At 38.5% G+C, this 16,982-nt stretch overlaps 1 protein-coding gene across 3 annotated transcripts in view; it reads left to right on the forward strand.

Moving 5' to 3' along the window:
- The window catches only part of DYNC2H1 (dynein cytoplasmic 2 heavy chain 1), a 402,215-nt gene that overhangs the window by 321,434 nt on the left and 63,799 nt on the right, over positions 1–16,982 (forward strand). For all 3 annotated transcript variants that reach the window (XM_038380308.2, XM_038380318.2, XM_043504200.1), the window contains 2 exons: positions 1,151–1,360; positions 11,200–11,289. In XM_038380308.2, coding sequence (XP_038236236.1) covers positions 1,151–1,360; positions 11,200–11,289 — 300 coding nt within the window. The remainder of the gene's footprint in view (positions 1–1,150; positions 1,361–11,199; positions 11,290–16,982) is intronic.

Genomic DNA, 16,982 nt, shown 5'->3' on the forward strand with positions numbered 1-16,982 from the left:
CTGGAGTGAAGGAGATCATGCCAGCAGACTTTCCACAGTCCCCATGAGTTTCTTCTGGCAGTGTCATTTGTCTCTGAGCTACTTTCCATTGAAAATGAAAATCAGAGGGTGGGGGGCGGAAGAGAGGGAGAAGTGAGCATGGACAGGGAAGGTGAAAAGAAAGCATAAGAACAATGAAAACAGTATTTCCGTTATTATTTAGTAGAAAGTTTAATGTCCTGATGGGGAAAAATTGGTTGTCTTGCAGAAAAAAATGCTATAAACAATTTAGAAAAATAAAGCTTCATATACAGTCATTGTATATGTGTAATAACTATATTAAATAAAAGACAGTGCTTCAGTGAGAGGCACATATGGGCCAGTAAGCACTAGAAATTGTATTACTGGAACCAGGACCCCACTACTTCACTAAATAGACTTTGAATTCTATAAAAGAAGTGACAATATGCCTGAAATTGCATGTTTTATTTGATTGAAATGGCAGTTGTCTAAAGTAATGTATTTAAAAAAAACCCTGATATTTTTATCTTTTCTTACTGAAAAACGAGGATCTGCACAATATTCTTTACTTAACCCAACAGTCTCACTACTTGTATCATTAATTTTAAAAACGGAGTTCATATTCCATTCTGAATTAGTGCTTCCACTTTAACATTGTCATAAAGAATCTCCATAGTAAAACCTTTCATTGTATTATAAAAAATAAAGATACAGTGACAGAGAAAAATACTGAAGAGAAAAATATTAATAGGACTGTATATACACAATGGAATATATGTCCTGTACATCCTGTCTCACATTAAAAAGACACAGAAGTCCAGCAGATAGGACCTTAGACTTGGAGTCAGGAGACTTAAGTTGTATGTCTACTTTGGCCACTGGCCTACTGTAATTTTAGGAAAGTTATTGTATGCTTCTGTTTCTCTTTCCAGTCTTTGTCTTCCTTGTCTGTTTAGATTGTAAGCTCTTCAGTGCAGGGACTGTTCTTACTATTGTGTTTGTGCAACACCTAGCACAATACTACTATGGACTTCTATACTACAAATAGTAAATAATCATGAATGAGAGTATAAAGAAAACAATATGTAGGATAATAATATAGTTATCACTTTGAGTTTATTAATTGAGCATTCTACTTTCTTATTTTTAGAACTCCAACCTGATTCATCAGAAGGTGTCTCCTCCTACTGAGCAACAAGGATCCCCAATCTTATCATTCATTATTCTTGAACAATTCAATGCCATTCTCCTAGTGCAAAGTGTCCATCAGTCACTTGCAGCTCTCAGTAAAGTCATCAGAGGCACCTCACTATTGAGTTCTGGAGTACAAAGTCTAGCAAGTGCTTTATTAAACCAGAAGGTAAGTTAATATTTGAAAAAAGAAATTATGCACTTAACTAAGCATTATAAATCCTTACTCTGTAACTATGACATTGAACAAAAGTCGGCTAAATTCAGATACATATATACATTTCACCTTTGGTTTGGTTTGTTTGTTTAAAATTGTCACAAGGGTAGATTAGATGTTTCAGGGGATTCCTAATCAAATAAGGAACCTTTCACCGTCTGGTCACTTATAGTTCAAAACTGGTTCAGGGTTTTAGCACCAAATGTTGTTACCATTTAAAGGCTGTTAGTGCCCTTTGTACTAAATTGTCGATCTGTTGCTTAGTGGTTAGCTATCTGCCTTACAAACAACTGCTCTGTTAATTGGTTTTCTTAAGTAGTAGGATAAGGAGAGAGTCCAAGAATTAAAACAGAGCTACTTTCTTATACCTAGAAGTTTAAAGACATTGGCAGTGCAGCCATCATGCCCAGAAAAATGAATTCTACCTTAAGTGCTATCACTCTGGCACCTTTGATGAGTACTAAGGACTGAGAGGTGCTGAGTATGCACAATTCTTTATTGACATTAGGATAAATAGTAAAACAAAACCCGCAAACTACTCAACTATCCTAAAATATACAAATATTACTATTTTAAGGAAAACATAACTGTGGCTTTTCAGAATGAAAACTTTAAAAATTATTGGCTTTAAGAATCAGTGTGGGCTTCTGAGCATATTATGCACATTAGCTGATTTTTCTCTATGAAGGATATACAAAGATGGTAGAATTAATGATCCTGGAATAGCATTTCCAGCTGAAATCTCATAATATCTCACAAACTAAATCATTCATGTTATCCCTTAAAATATATGAATCGTTTTCCATCCCCATCAACGTGCCTCAGTGGGTCACAGCTGAGGATGCCAGATTCAGGTCAAACTGCTGAGAAATAGGGCAGACCCACTCCAAACTAGTGATTATTCTATGATTAGATATACCAAGCCAGTACAAAAGTAAACTTCTGTCTCATCACACTTGTTAACAAGAAGTCAAAAATGCAGTCTCCTTAGGCATTCCAGGATGTATTTCACCACACAGACACTAGACTTTATGATGAGTGGTTATTGAAAACAAATTTTATCAAACAAAGGGTTCTTCTGATCTCAAGAGATCAGCCACATAGCCAGGTCAATATATAACTCAGATCTTATCCAATAATCACGGTGCTGCCAATCTTTTAATAACTAAAATCTAAAGGTTTATTTATAAGTGAAAAGAAGACCATTAAAATGGTTAATAGATCATATACCTACAATAATTGCAAAGTTCTTATCTCAGGTTTGTAGCAGTGATGTTACAGACTGTTGGCTTCTAAAGTCTTTGGTAACTTCCAAAAGCTTGGAAGGTCCTCAGTTCATAGATTTGAATGCTCCTTTTAGTTGTAAGTCATAGTCTAGAGAATCTGAGCAGAAAAGAGGAGATGATTCGGGGTCTTTTATATCCTTTGCCATGTGAATGGAATTTTACTGTCCCAAACAAAGCTCACAGTCTACTTGTAGAAAGTCACAGGCACAAGATGGAGTGCACAGTCAAATGAGCAAGTCACATGCCCTTACATGGCTTGCTGACTCCCAGAGGTAGCCATTGGTCACTTGCAGGCCAAAGGGTCTGCAGGAAGAGCCATCTTGGGCGGAATGAGTTTCTTCTATGGACCATTGTGAGAGTCTTTCATGGGCCTTCAATACAAAGAGGTCTGGCTTCACTGTAGATTATACTTGGTGAGTGTTACCCTAGAACAAACACATTTGGGATACAGATCTATAGCCAATATTCATAACTTCATCTACATTGATGATACATGAATTTAAACAGGATAATTTTAGTTAGAAAATCATATCTCTTCTGTTGACACCTTACATGATATACTTTGTACAAATTTTGTTGCAGTTGTCTAAACAGTGACAATATTAATTATATAAATGATCGTATTTCAGCCATAGAGCATCACACCCCTTTTAGTGAAACTTGCATTTACAACTAAAACATATTGGAGATAATTTTGCTAATAGGATATCCTAGGAAATATGTTTTAGTATAAAATGCTGCTGCTTCTCTATTTTTTTGCTGTTTCACAGTGGTAAATACAACAGTTTTCTGTATATATCGGCACCCTTTGCTTATGTAGTGCAGATTGCATTGCTGTCCATAAGCAGTATGAAATTTTTTTTAATCTAGAGCAATTCTAATGCTCAGTAAAAATTTCAGCCAGCTTTGTCAGGCGCTTTGCATTACAACGTACAGTCCATTAATATTCAAAATATTTGGAATTATTACTTGGTTAAATGAATTCCTGTACATTGGGGGAGTCTCCGTCCCTGCTACAGCAAAAGGCAGTGTATACTTTGTATAAATTGAACATTACCCCCTTTCTGGGATTTGGTTTTATGATCAGAAGTATTAAACAGAACATAACAAACTCTATTCCAGGCTTAAATCTGTTAGGACCCATCTGTTCCAGATCTAAACCCCCAAGATTACTTTGGCTCATAACCTGTTGTATCTGTCTCCCCAAATGCACATATTAGAATAGCACTACCTCAGTGCCAATTGAGCATGGATTATCAGACCATGAGGCATAATTTAGTCTTTGTCTTTTCCACGAGACATTTTGGGAACTTTATAGTGGTAGCGGTTACTTTCTGTCTTCTTTTGGAGGTTCTGTGCTTCCACCAGTCTTCATCAACACAAACAGTCCAGGATGGATTTGGGCTAGGTTGGATGGCTTATTAAGACCAACTGACAGTTCACTTTCCTCAATGTTTTGAAGCTGTTTGGTTGTTTATGAATTAAGGGAAGTCATTATAAAGTAAACGTAAACCAATTTTAATTTAAACAAATTCAAACACAGGATTTGCACTGATTTAACTAAATTGATTTAGAAACTAGTATAGTAGACTTAAGGAGCTTGGCTTGTTTAGCCTAACTAAAAGAAGGTTGAGGGGAGATATGATTGCTCTCTATAAATATATAACAGGGATAAATACAGGAGAGGGAGAGCAATTATTTAAGCTCAGCACCAATGTGGACACAAGAACAAATGGGTATAAAGTGGCCACCAGGAAGTTTAGACTTGAAATTAGACGAAGGTTTCTAACGATCAGAGGAGTGAAGTTTGGAATAGCCTTCCAAGGAAAGCAGTGGGGGCAAAAGGTCTATCTGGCTTTAAGATTAAACTGGATAAGTTTATGGAGGAGAAGGTATGATGGGATAACAGGATTTTGGTAATTAATTGGTCTTTAAATATTCATGGTAAATAGGCCTAATCCCCTGAGATGGGATATTAGATGGATGGGATCTGAATTACCCAGAAAAGAATTTTCTGTAGTATCTGGCTGGTGAATCTTGCCCATATGCTCAGGGTTTAGCTGATTGCCATATTTGGGGTCGGGAAGGAATTTTCCTCCAGGGCAGATTGGAAGAGGCCCTGGAGGTTTTTTGCCTTCCTCTGTAGCATGGGGCACGGGTCACTTGCTGGAGGATTCTCTGCTCTTTGAAGTCTTTAAACCACGATTTGAGGACTTCAATAGCTCAGACATAGGTGAGGTTTTTCGTAGGAGTGAGTGGGTGAGATTCTGTGGCCTGCGTTGTGCAGGAGGTCAGACTAGATGATCAGAATGGTCCCTTCTGACCTTAGTATCTGTGAATCTAAATAGGTTCACTTTCTATACATAGACATCCCAAATTACTTTCTTTTCCTCAGTTTTTTCTGTGATATGTAGTATCTTGTTGTTTGTTTTATAAAGAGAACTGTAAAGTATAGGTGCTTAGTACATGTTCCAAAACAGATAGAGGAGAATTTTCACTCCTAAAGGTTTTTAAAATGACTCTTGAAACCTGTGCATATAAATATGCTCTACTGTAACAGCTGCATAAGGCCTGTTATCGGTTGGATAAATAGCGAGCATTCACAAATGGTCAACGTACCATACTAACACAGGAAAGTTACATTGATCCCACATTCAGAATTGTAGATGTCTGACATTTAGATTTTGCCACTGTTATTTGCAAGCAGTTTGGTTTTAAAAATAGCATAAAATCATGACAGTAATAAAGAACATAGTATAGAAAAAATTGTAAGGAAAACTAGAAACTGTTGGTTTCCCTAACTTAAGTACTGAGCTGACTAGCTGTTGATGTTTCTGCACTGGCTTAGCTAACTACCTGAGACCCTTTCCTCACCTTTATGTTCAGTTGTGTAATTAAAGGGTATATATCTTTTAAAACTCATGACCAAGCTAATCCCCAGCATCACCAGAAGGTAAGTAGAGCAACCCGTCAGAGGGTAAAAAAGCAGGTTGTACATAGTTATGATGTGATGAAATCAAAGAATATGAAACCAGAAAGAACTACAAAGATTCATCACACCACAAAAAACTGAGACAAATAAAGAAGTCAAGAAAAGAACTGAAGGAATTCAGTGGAACTAAGGATGGCAGGCCATGCTATGAAAACATCATCGTTCTGGAAATGTGGATGGAATACATGAAGGAACTTTTTGATGATTTTGAAAAATTAGGACATACAGACATCAAAAGAGGAGAAGAAAAAGCAAACATTTTACAATATGGGAACCAGAAAGAACATTAAAAAGCATAAACTGAGGAAAAGCGGCTGGGGAGGATGGTATTGCAATTGAAATGCTAGAACGCCTTTTTAAACATACATACCAGGAGAATTTCTGGAGGACTTTAAGAGGTCAGTCTTTGTTCCTCTACCAAAGGTGGTTAATGCTAGAGAATGTGAACAACTGCAAACTATAAGCTTGATAAGCCACACACTTAGTTTTGTTGAAAATTGTTGGCACATAAATACCTCTCCATCTGAAGACATAATTAGTGGTAGTCAGTTTGGTTTCTGCCCAGGAATAGGCAAGAGGGAGGCAATCTTTCCTTGAGGATCTTTTGTGAGCATGGGAGACGTGCGAAGGTTCATAGATTATGAGAGGTATTTGATAAATTCCAACATGACACGTTTATTCTTACTCTTGAAGAATGTATTATTGACTCTCAAGATATACAATTAATAAAAAGCCTATACTAGAGACAGAAAACCGCAATCCAAATTAACTATGAACTATGAGTATTGCAGTTTCAGGTGCCCATCAAGGTTGCTTTCTAGTTCCACAACTATTTAACGTATATGTAAAAACTATAATGAGGGAAAGTTTAGAAGACACCAACCAGGGCATACATGTCAATGGCGTATACATCAACAACATAAGATATGCTAATGACCTAGTTTGCATTGCTTCAACTAAGGAAGAACTTCAGAACTTGTGTATTACTGTAAACAGTGTCAGCAAGAAATACAGAATGAGGATCAACATTAGGAAGAGAAGGTCTTATAATAATTAAGCAAAAGGTAGGCAACATCTAAACCTCAATGGTTGAATGATGGAACAAGTGAATAGGTTCCCCTGTTTAGGGAGTCTAATAACAAGAAACGGAAGATATGACGAAGAACAACTTTCAAAGACTTCTGTGTTGTTGAAAGTTAAAACTGCATATTTGCACTTGATTGCTGAAGTGCTACATATGATCAACTCTCCTGTAGGGATGTGAGAGCCAGATGCTTAAAAAGGACACTTGGAGGAGACTCAGAACATTCAGGTTTTGGTGTAATAGAAGAATGTTAAAAATTAGCTGGATAACTAAAACTACAAATGAAGAAGTGCTGAGAAGGATAAATTTTAAAAGAGTACAATTACTTGAGACCCTAGATAAAAGAATAACCTCTTTTTTGGACACATAGCTTGCCGATCACAAAGTGACATGTTTCCAGCACTCATGCCATCAGGAAAGATCACATGCAAACCAGGAAGAGGAAGAAAGAGTGCCAGTTATGTCAGAAATGTCATGATACGGACTGATATCCAAAGGAGAGTGGAAGTTTTCCAACACTGTTACAACTTCAAAAGATGGAAGGTGATGGTTGATAATGTCCACATCAGAGATGTCATTTGAAGAAGACAACACAGTTACTGCAGCTGAATACCCAGGGCAATGTGTGATGAGTCCAGTCTGTCTCCACTTCTCATAAAAACCTTAAATCTAAAATGTATAATATCTTACAGAGATGTAAGAATTCCTTGCTAAGTAATTTAAGAGATTATCTGAATATGACTTATAAATTGAATATGCTTTGACCTGTTAATAAAGGCAAACTCTGGAATATTTAATTGTTTACTGCTATTAGTTGCAGTAGTAATAGTAGTAGTAGTTAATGTAAATAGTATTAAATATGTTGTTGACACTATACAGGCAAATAAGACACAGACAATTTTCATCTCCGTTGTAAAACTCATTCTCACCAGTGTAAGTGATATCAGATTGTGATTTGTAGTCACTGCCACAAGGAATTTCCAGTCCAGGTTGCATAAGACTTAATATGATGGAAGAAGAGAAGACACCAGACACTGGGTTGGGGATGAATGCAAGGGGGAGCTTAACTTAAAAATCAAAATTCAGAAGTGAGTTGCTTTTTACCAGCCATTGTGGCTGCTTTAGTTACACCATTAAGAAGAATAAAGGGGCAACTTGACTAGTGAAAGTGGAGCATATTTAATAAAAAATAAGCCCAACCCAAGCTTCATGTCTCTCTAATGGGCAGAACTCTTAACTGTGGACTGGAATATTTCTGATGTCTGAGGTACTCAAATACATCACATTATAAAAGGGAGTGAAGTTACAAATTCTATTCTAAACCCAGATCACAGATTTTGTTTTGACTCATCTCTAAAAGAATATGATACTATTGCAAAGTAGAGTCTGTCTTTTAATACACAGAGTAGAGAATGTAATACATTGATTTGGCCAGCAAATGTTTACAATTTTGTGTGCCTTAAAAAATAGAAAATGTACCCGCACAATCTGTCTTTGGATATTCAGAAGACTGATCCAGATCCTGAATCTGTATGTGCTTTAAACCTTGAGTCTGAACAGAATCCATGCCTTGCCCCTAGCTTGGGATCTTTTTTCTAGTACCCCCTCCTGAGAGATGAGACCTCTGCAATCTAGTTCCTTGGACCAGTGCTGATTCCCCAAACTTCCCCGAAGTTTAAACACACTCTCTGCCAGAACTCTGTCAGTTTGGACATTCTGGATCCAATGGTTAACTCTTTAAGAGCACATGATAGGTATACTACATCAGTGGTTCTCAAAGCCGGTCCGCCGCTTGTTCAGGGAAAGCCCGTGGCGGTCCGGACTGGTCTGTTTACCTGCCGCGTCCACAGATTTGGCCAATCGCGGCTCCCACTGGCCGCGGTTTGCCACTTCAGGCCAATGGGGGCTGCGGGAAGTGGTGCGGGCCAAGGGACATGCTGGCTGCCCTTCCCGCAGCCCCCATTGGCCTGGAGCGGCAAACTGTGGCCAGTAGGAGCCGCGATCGGCCGAACTTGCGGACGCAGCAGGTAAACAAACTGGTCCAGCCCGCCACGAGTTTTTCCTGAACAAGCGGCGGATTGGCTTTGAGAACTACTGTACTACATAACACACACAGACTCAGAAAAAAATTGCTCTTTACTTAATAGCATGAGAAATACACAAATCTATTCAAAAATAATAAACCCTAAACACATTTCGCAGCCTCAGTTTCCACACTACTACAAAGCATTCTTTGCACTGGGATCAGAGGCCTCTGGGGCATCCTGGACCCTTCTGCTGCATCTGATAACTTTGAGCTGCTCTGAAACATGGAGCCTCTCTCTCTAGATCAGCATTTTTCAAACTTCGGGTCACGACCCAGTACAGGATCACAGCATGTCAGGCACTGAGTCATTTTGGTCAGGACTTCCGACCGGGACGTTAAAAGTCCCATCGGTGGTGCTGCCCAGCTAAGGCAGGCTAGCACCTACCTGTTTCGATGCCACACTGTGACCCGGAAGTGGCCAGCAGTGGGTCCAGCTTCTAGGCAGGGGGGCCACGGGGCTCCGCACGCTGCCCTGGCCCTGAGCACTGGTTTCCAGCCAATGGGAACTGAGGGGGGCAGGATGCAGTGCCTGCAGGTGAGAGTCCCTAGCCCCACCACCCTGCCACAGGGCAGAAGCCCCAAGCCCTGGTAGGTGCGTCCGGCTCTGGAACTTCTGAAGATTATCGTACGTGGCTCGGAGGGTCAGTAACTTTGGCCACTCCTGCCATAAGTGGTATTTTTCAGAGATAAGTGGCTTTGAATCCATATCTGGAGGTCTTAACCAAAGTGGTATCAGTTATTCATTGGAACCAGACAATATACTTACCATGTTTTATTCTCAAAATCACACTCACATAAGGATGAACAATATCTACATACTTTGAATGGAATGTAAACATTAACCTTTTATCTGGACAGGGCTAAGCTAAGAGCTTTCTCCCCAGCTATTTATTTTTTTATGCTGATAGAATGAGAGGTCAAGCAGTTCCTGCACAGACAATTTCTGGATGGATTAATTCCTGTATTACCATGGCAAACACCCCTCTGCCACAAAGACTATTGGTTCGTTCAATGAACGCTCATGCTGCGTTGGTGGCTTTTCTAAAGGATGTTTGAATACTGGATGTTTATAGGGCTGCCACTTGGTCCTCTGTGCCTTCATTCATCATTATACCATCATGACTGCTTCAAAGATTGATGCAAATTTTGGGAAGGCCATGTTTAAGTGGACACTGAGCCCCACCACCTAACGGTACTGCTTGTGAGTCACCTGAGTGGAACACACTTGTGCAACCACTTGAAGAAGAAATAAGTCAGATAAGTAACCTTTTCAGCTGTTGTTCTTAGAGATGCTGTAGCATACAGGTTTTCCAGGACCCATCCCCTCTGGATCCCATTTTTCTATGTTTTGATGTGAAGGATCTGAAGCCCGGTTAGGGCATTGCCACCTTTTTATAATCTTGGCAGGGGCCACAGCAGTGTGCAGGGCACATATGCTGCTCTGACTGGTTCTGCTGCAGCAAATTCTCTGGCTCTGGCACGCTAGACACATACATCCCTAAGTGGAATACATGTGTGCAATCACATCTCAAAGAACAACTGTTACAAAATGGGCAAGTAACTATTTTTTATAACTCTCTTTCAGAAGTCATGCTTTTTAAGCAAAAGCGTCCACAGAGATAATGTTTTTTCTTTATTTTCTTTGTCTTGTTTTTGTTTGTTGGTCTATTTAAATGATACCAAAGTCTCTAGACCCAAAGTTTTTCTATTATTTGTATTAAGATGAAGTTTATTCAGTGAAAGTTAGCACTGTTTAGTTCACTTCGAATGTCATCCTTTCTTATATGCTTTAATGGCCAGACTTTCAAATGTCATCAGCATGCAGTAGCTGATGCTGTTCTCAATGAGAGCTGTTGGACGCTGAGCTCTTTTGAAAATCTGGCCCTTAATCTTCAAGGGCATGATCCTTCAAGGTGCTTAGTACCTCCTGTCTGATGCCAAGTGCCCTCAACTTCCATTTAATTAAGGGGGAGCACCTTGCAGAATCAAGACCCACACCACTTTACAGGCATTGGTTAATACTGACCTCACTCCTGTCAAGTAGGTACTGTTAATGTTTTTGTCCTTACTGTAAAAGGATAATGCTAGTGGTAGGTCACATTTATCTGTTAAACAGAGTCTCTTTATGGCCTCCGTCACCATTGTGTCTGTGCACCATGTAAGGAGTTTGCATTAGAGCTGGGAATTCATAGTTGTATGCTCAGATCATGATACTTGCTCTCTTTTTAAACTACACTTGGTCTCCAGATAATTAAATGTAATACAAATAGTTGCATTAAAACAGTAGTAATATCTGTAGTTTTGAATTGTACTGCATAACCAATTAATCTGTTTTTATTTCAGTGTCCCCTCACATGGCAGAGTAAGTGGGAAGGCCCAGAAGATCCTTTACAATACCTCAGAGGGCTTGTAGCTCGAGCACTTGCTATCCAGGTAAAGTAGAAGACTCAGTTAACTTCAGAACATTACTGCTTTTTATACCATAATATACTGTATACTTCTCTATAGTAGGGCCTTCCAAGCTGCTGTCTGAGAGAGATTTAGAACTTGTGTGTAAATAATTAAATGTTAAAAACCATAAACATGGAGGTACAACATAAGTACCTCAAATTTTTGTCCCAGTAAACCCTGAAACTTTATTTTCAGAGTGCAGCAACATTGCTGTTCACTTTTACTGCAGTTTTAACCTGTCCTGAATTTCAATCAAAGTTTTAACTCAGGATCTGTGGAGAAGGAAGGAAGATCTTTGTTTTTCTTACTGTCTTTGTAGAACTCCTGTTGTTTTTTAAATGCCATGCTCTCTGAAATAAAACTGAACCTTTATATGTAGAAAGGATGGTCCCTTATGAGACTTCATTATAGTTGCCAGTGAAACTAGGGTATGGTTTGATATGCAGTTTTACAACATTCTTGAAAAATCGAAAACTTTTATGTTTGAAGGTGGCGTTCCTATGTTAGAATGCAAACTAAAATTCCTTCATAAGTTGAGAACTGGGTGAATGAGCTGTGGGAAAGGAGTTTGGGACAGGAGGATAAAAAAGTAAAATTAGACAATCATATCAAAGCATGAAATAAATTTCACAATCCAATAATCTTGTTTTTTTAAATGAAGTGAGTTTCTGAAGACACACTGTTTTATTCCATGGAATAGGGTGGATGGTTACATGTGTTTGTCCTAGGTGTCTTCCTGAATGTATTACTTAGTTGCAAATTTGTCTTTAATTTCTGTGCAACTTGCTCTGAGAAAAACAGCAAGGAAAAATATAATTGGACAATAAATGCTGTTCTTCAGTCTGTTGAATTAATGCTTGTTATGAGATGACTTTACAGAATTTGTTTTCTAAAGGACTGTACCATATGGTCTAGCATGTATTTGAAATGGCATATGGCTGTAGAGAAGTGCGTTCAGACTAAAATGCTAACATGAATTACTCCACTTTCATGTCTCATGCAAAAAGCAGATATGGCTGTTGTCTGTTCAGGTAGCAGATGACTGAGATATCATTTATTTAGGAGGAGCAATGTAAAAATTAGATTCAAATCTGTAAGTCTAAGAAAATAGAAATATATGTGTGTACACAGATATGTAAGGTCATGTATATTTATACGTATACCTGGAGAAAAGCATCTTCCCACTGTCAGTAATCATTTCCTGTCTTGTTTTGCAGTTTAGAGATATTGTATAAATCTCTGACAGAATGTTTACTATTACTTATACTCCATAAGTTTTTTTGATACATTATTCTTGTTGTCTAGACGGTTGGTATGTTTAGGTATTGTTGCTTTTGTTCAAACACTTCATAAGGCTAGGTAGGGAATTAACAATATTGTTTATAGTTAGAGCCCCATGCTTTCTGCAAGTCTGAAGTAACATGAAATAAAATGAAAAACAATGAATAAAACAAAAGAAAAAGAAAAGCAATTAATAAAATTTAATAAAATGCACTCATCCCACAGCAGCAGCTCCTGTCCTGCAGGGCTGCACCTGGCTTCTTGCTCCAGGCATTGTGACCTGGCACATGGGGTCGCAGCACTGCTCAGGTTTGGCCTTGCCACTCCTCCGTGATAACAAGGGGGTGGCCAGGCCAAATTTTAGTGAGTGGCTTTGCAACATGGTACACAGGGTTGCAGAGCAGCTCAGATTTGGCCTAGCAGCCCCATGCTGATAGAAGGATGGCAGGATCAAACTTGAGCTACACTGCAACCCCATGGTTGCACCAGGTTGGAATGCCCAGAGCAGGAAGCCAGGCCAAGGCCAGAGGTATAGGAACCAACACTGTGGGTGAGTGTAGGGCAGGCTTGCTCGCCAACACTATCCATCCTCGGGGCCTGCCCTCCTCACGGGGACAAGGTGGGTTTACTCTCGAGCATCCCACCCAGGGACTCCCATCTCCTGGGGACAGGACCTAACCTCCTCCCACGGGGGATAAAACAAAATGAAATGAAATTAAAAAAAAATAAAATGAAAAATTATCAAGATTTGCATGGAGCTCTGTTTATGAGGTATCTCTTTGTATGATAGCATTGCCTAAAACATTTTGAGCATTTTGAGCTATGTTGCATACATTATAAATAACAATCCTAAGAGGAGAAGTGAAATAATACTTATCCAAATGAAGAAACTGACACAGCATATGCTTGGGCATTCATTGATTCCAGTTGTAGCACTCTTGAAATCAATAGTGGTGTTTATATAAAGTTCATTTCCATATACATTTATTTGTATATGTCATGTCACCTTAATAATAGTTAGCTGCTGATTCATACTTAATGTATCATATTTGATATCTTTTTTTCCACCTACTAATACTGTACGTGAATCTGATAAGCTATTTGAGCTTCAACCTCTCTTAAATGGCGACAAAAATTACTAAGGGTATAATTTACAGTTGTATAATTCTATATACCTTATATTGTTATTCAAACTTAGAAACGCTTCATAAAATTAAAGGTATAAATCCATATCTTGGCCAAATTCCAGTGAAATTTCTCCTGCAGTTTCAGTTTCTAGTTTAAACTGTATTGTGGCTGGACATTTTTGAAAAATACAGGTAACTGGTGGAGAAAGTATTGCTTTTTGGGAGAGATTTTTCTCAAGTCGTGAAGGGATTTAGAAGAATATGCCCCACTGATGTTCAGTAGGGCTTGTGCTCCTTAATCTTTTGTGCTTTGGGTAAAGGGTAAAATCCTACCCTTTATGCCTATATAAGTTTTCATTCAGACAGCACTTGGGGATCAAAAGCAATATCATGTATAAAAGTAAGGTTGTCCACCAGTTTTTTTAAAAATGAGTCCCTAGATTTGGATGCCTACATTCTCCCCATTTTGAAAAGTGCATAGCATCAGGTGGTACCATCGAAGTCACTAGATACATGTACATGCATATTTTTAGGACATGTAACCCCAGCAATTAAACAATCAAATAGAAAATCCTCCAAAGAAAAAGCTGCTTCAGCAAGCAGTTCTTCAAAGAGAGACAAAGCAAAGTAAGGTTTCAGAGTAGCAGCCGTGTTAGTCTGTATTCGCAAAAAGAAAAGGAGTACTTGTGGCACCTTAGAGACTAACACATTTATTTGAGCATAAGCTTTCGTGAGCTACAGCTCACTTCATCGATGTAAATATTTCCTTTCTTGTGAGGATTGCTTTTATTGAAAGCGCCTCAATAAAATGCAATTGTATATACATTCTTTAATAAAAGGAAACTGTCTTTTGAAACTCTCCCAATAATCGTAATGTTAGCATTTCATAATTAATTGTAAACCTATTAAGTTGAGGAATACAAATTTCAAACATTATGAAAATACCTGAAACCTTATATAATCCATTCAATAATTCAGGTTTCTTTGAAAACAAAAGTATGGCAATCATTTTCAAAGTTTAAAAGTGGAAATAGTGAAAGAACCTTTCTCTAGCTATCAAACTGAGTTCCTTAGCAGAATATTATCTCTTAAGCGTTTATATCTGTGGTCTGAATGTCTGGGGATATTTTTATACTTATTATAAAGCACATAAAATGTTCTTCCTTATGCATTTTTGGAGACAAATATTAAGGCCAAGAAAAATGAGGGTAACTCAGTTTAAAGGAGCAGTCATAGAGTAGAAGTAGAAGTTTATTATAATATTGAGAAAACACAGATGGTTTCACTGGCTTTTGTCCCCACCTTTGTCATGTCACCATACAACCTTTCTAATACTAAGTATAGTGTTCTAGGCCAATATTTCCCTAGCTCTTTTTCTCAAACAAACCAGCACATCTCATACTTACAGGATTGCTTTCTAAGAGAAACCAGGTCACACAGTTCTAAAGAAAAGTATCACACAGATATGTTCTTAGATTTCAGTGATGACTGCAGAGAAACCAGAGAAAATTGCATTGACTCTTCTTCCTGTCCCATATCTATTCATATCCTGACAGCGATGTAATCTAGACACCATACTGATGGCATGCTTTCTATTATCTGCTTTCATTTAATTTGTGGGTTAAATTTACCCCGATGAAATTGCATTGAATTAGTCCATGATCGCAGGTGATACAGAAACCATAGTCACAAGCACTCAACACTAGTAATCAGTTGACTGTTTCAAGATTATCTTTGCCGTGAACCAGGCTTGAAATGTAATTGTTATATTTAAATGACAGCTAAGAATCCTGTGATGTTGCACTCCATATGATTTTATAAAAATATGCTAATGCGTGTGAATATAATGTAACTGGAATATGCTTCATGCAAAAGGTCTCTTATCAGGTATCATTACAAGGCTTATAATCTACTGAGGGTGGTCATTCAATTTGTATAAATGTATCTTCTTGTATCTGAAACTAGAAAAATAGAAATATAACTCTGAGGTCCTATTGTTCCTCAGATGTTCCTGTTAACTGCTGGAAATAGCCTACCTTGCTTGTTACCATGAAAGGTTTTCCTCCTTTCCCCCCCCTGCTGCTGGTGATGGCTCATCTTAAGTGATCACTCTCCTTATAGTGTGTATGATAAAACCCATTGTTTTATGTTCTCTGTATGTGTATATAAATCTCCCCACTGTATTTTCCACCAGATGCATCCGATGAAGTGAGCTGTAGCTCATGAAAGCTTATGCTCAAATAAATTTGTTAGTCTCTAAGGTGCCACAAGTACTCCTTTTCTTTTTGCGAATACAGACTAACACGGCTGCTGCTCTGAAACCTGAGGTCCTATTGTAATTATGCAAAGTGTGGGCCATTAATGGTGGTTTGGAATCTTGATGGTTTCCATAAACCAGGACAATTGACTATAGATGGCTCTGTTTACTTGTAAGCTTTCCTGTGAGTCAGGCTGGGAAGAATGAAGGCTTGGGGGTCTCACAGGACATGTGACCATGTCACCTGGTACTGGAATCCATATTAAACCTGGGGCTTTTCCATTTAGAAGGAGGGAGGGGACCCAGAGAGACAAAAGATTCCCACCTTGTGCCTAAGCTGTACAAGGGAGTGGAACACAACAAAGGAGGCGGAAGTCATGAGAAATCTCATAGCTACTACCTGAACTGAAACAAGGACTGTACTAGAGGAAAGGATTGGGCCCAGACTAGTAAGGAGTTTAGTCTGTGAAACAAGCTTATTGGAACATCTCTGAGGGTGAGATTTACTTGCATTTTGTTTCCTACTGTATTAGGCTTAGACTTGAATGTTTTTGTTTTATTTTGCTTGATAATTTACTTTGTTCTGTCTGTTATTACTTGGAACCACTGAAATCCTACTTTTTATATTTAATAAAATAACTTTTTGCTTATTTGCAAATTGACCCAAAGCAAGTAATTAATACCTGGGGAGCAAACAGCTGTGCATATCTCTCTATCAATGTTATAGGGGGCAAACAATTTATGAGTTTACCCTAAATAAGCTTTATACAGAGTAAAACGAATTTATTTGGGGTTTAGACCCCATTGGGAACTGGGTATCTGGGTGCTGGAGACAGGAGCACTTCTTAAGTCGTTTTCAGTTAAGTCTGCAGTTTTGAGGGAATGTGGTTCAGACCCTGGGTCTGTGTTGGAGCAGACTGACATGTCTGGCTCAACAAGGCAGGGTTCTGAACTCCCAAGCTGCCAGGGAAAACAGGCTCAGAGGTCTCATCACATCATGTGGCAGTCCC

Source organism: Dermochelys coriacea, chromosome 1, assembly GCF_009764565.3.
Source record: "Dermochelys coriacea isolate rDerCor1 chromosome 1, rDerCor1.pri.v4, whole genome shotgun sequence".
Taxonomy (NCBI): domain Eukaryota; kingdom Metazoa; phylum Chordata; order Testudines; family Dermochelyidae; genus Dermochelys; species Dermochelys coriacea.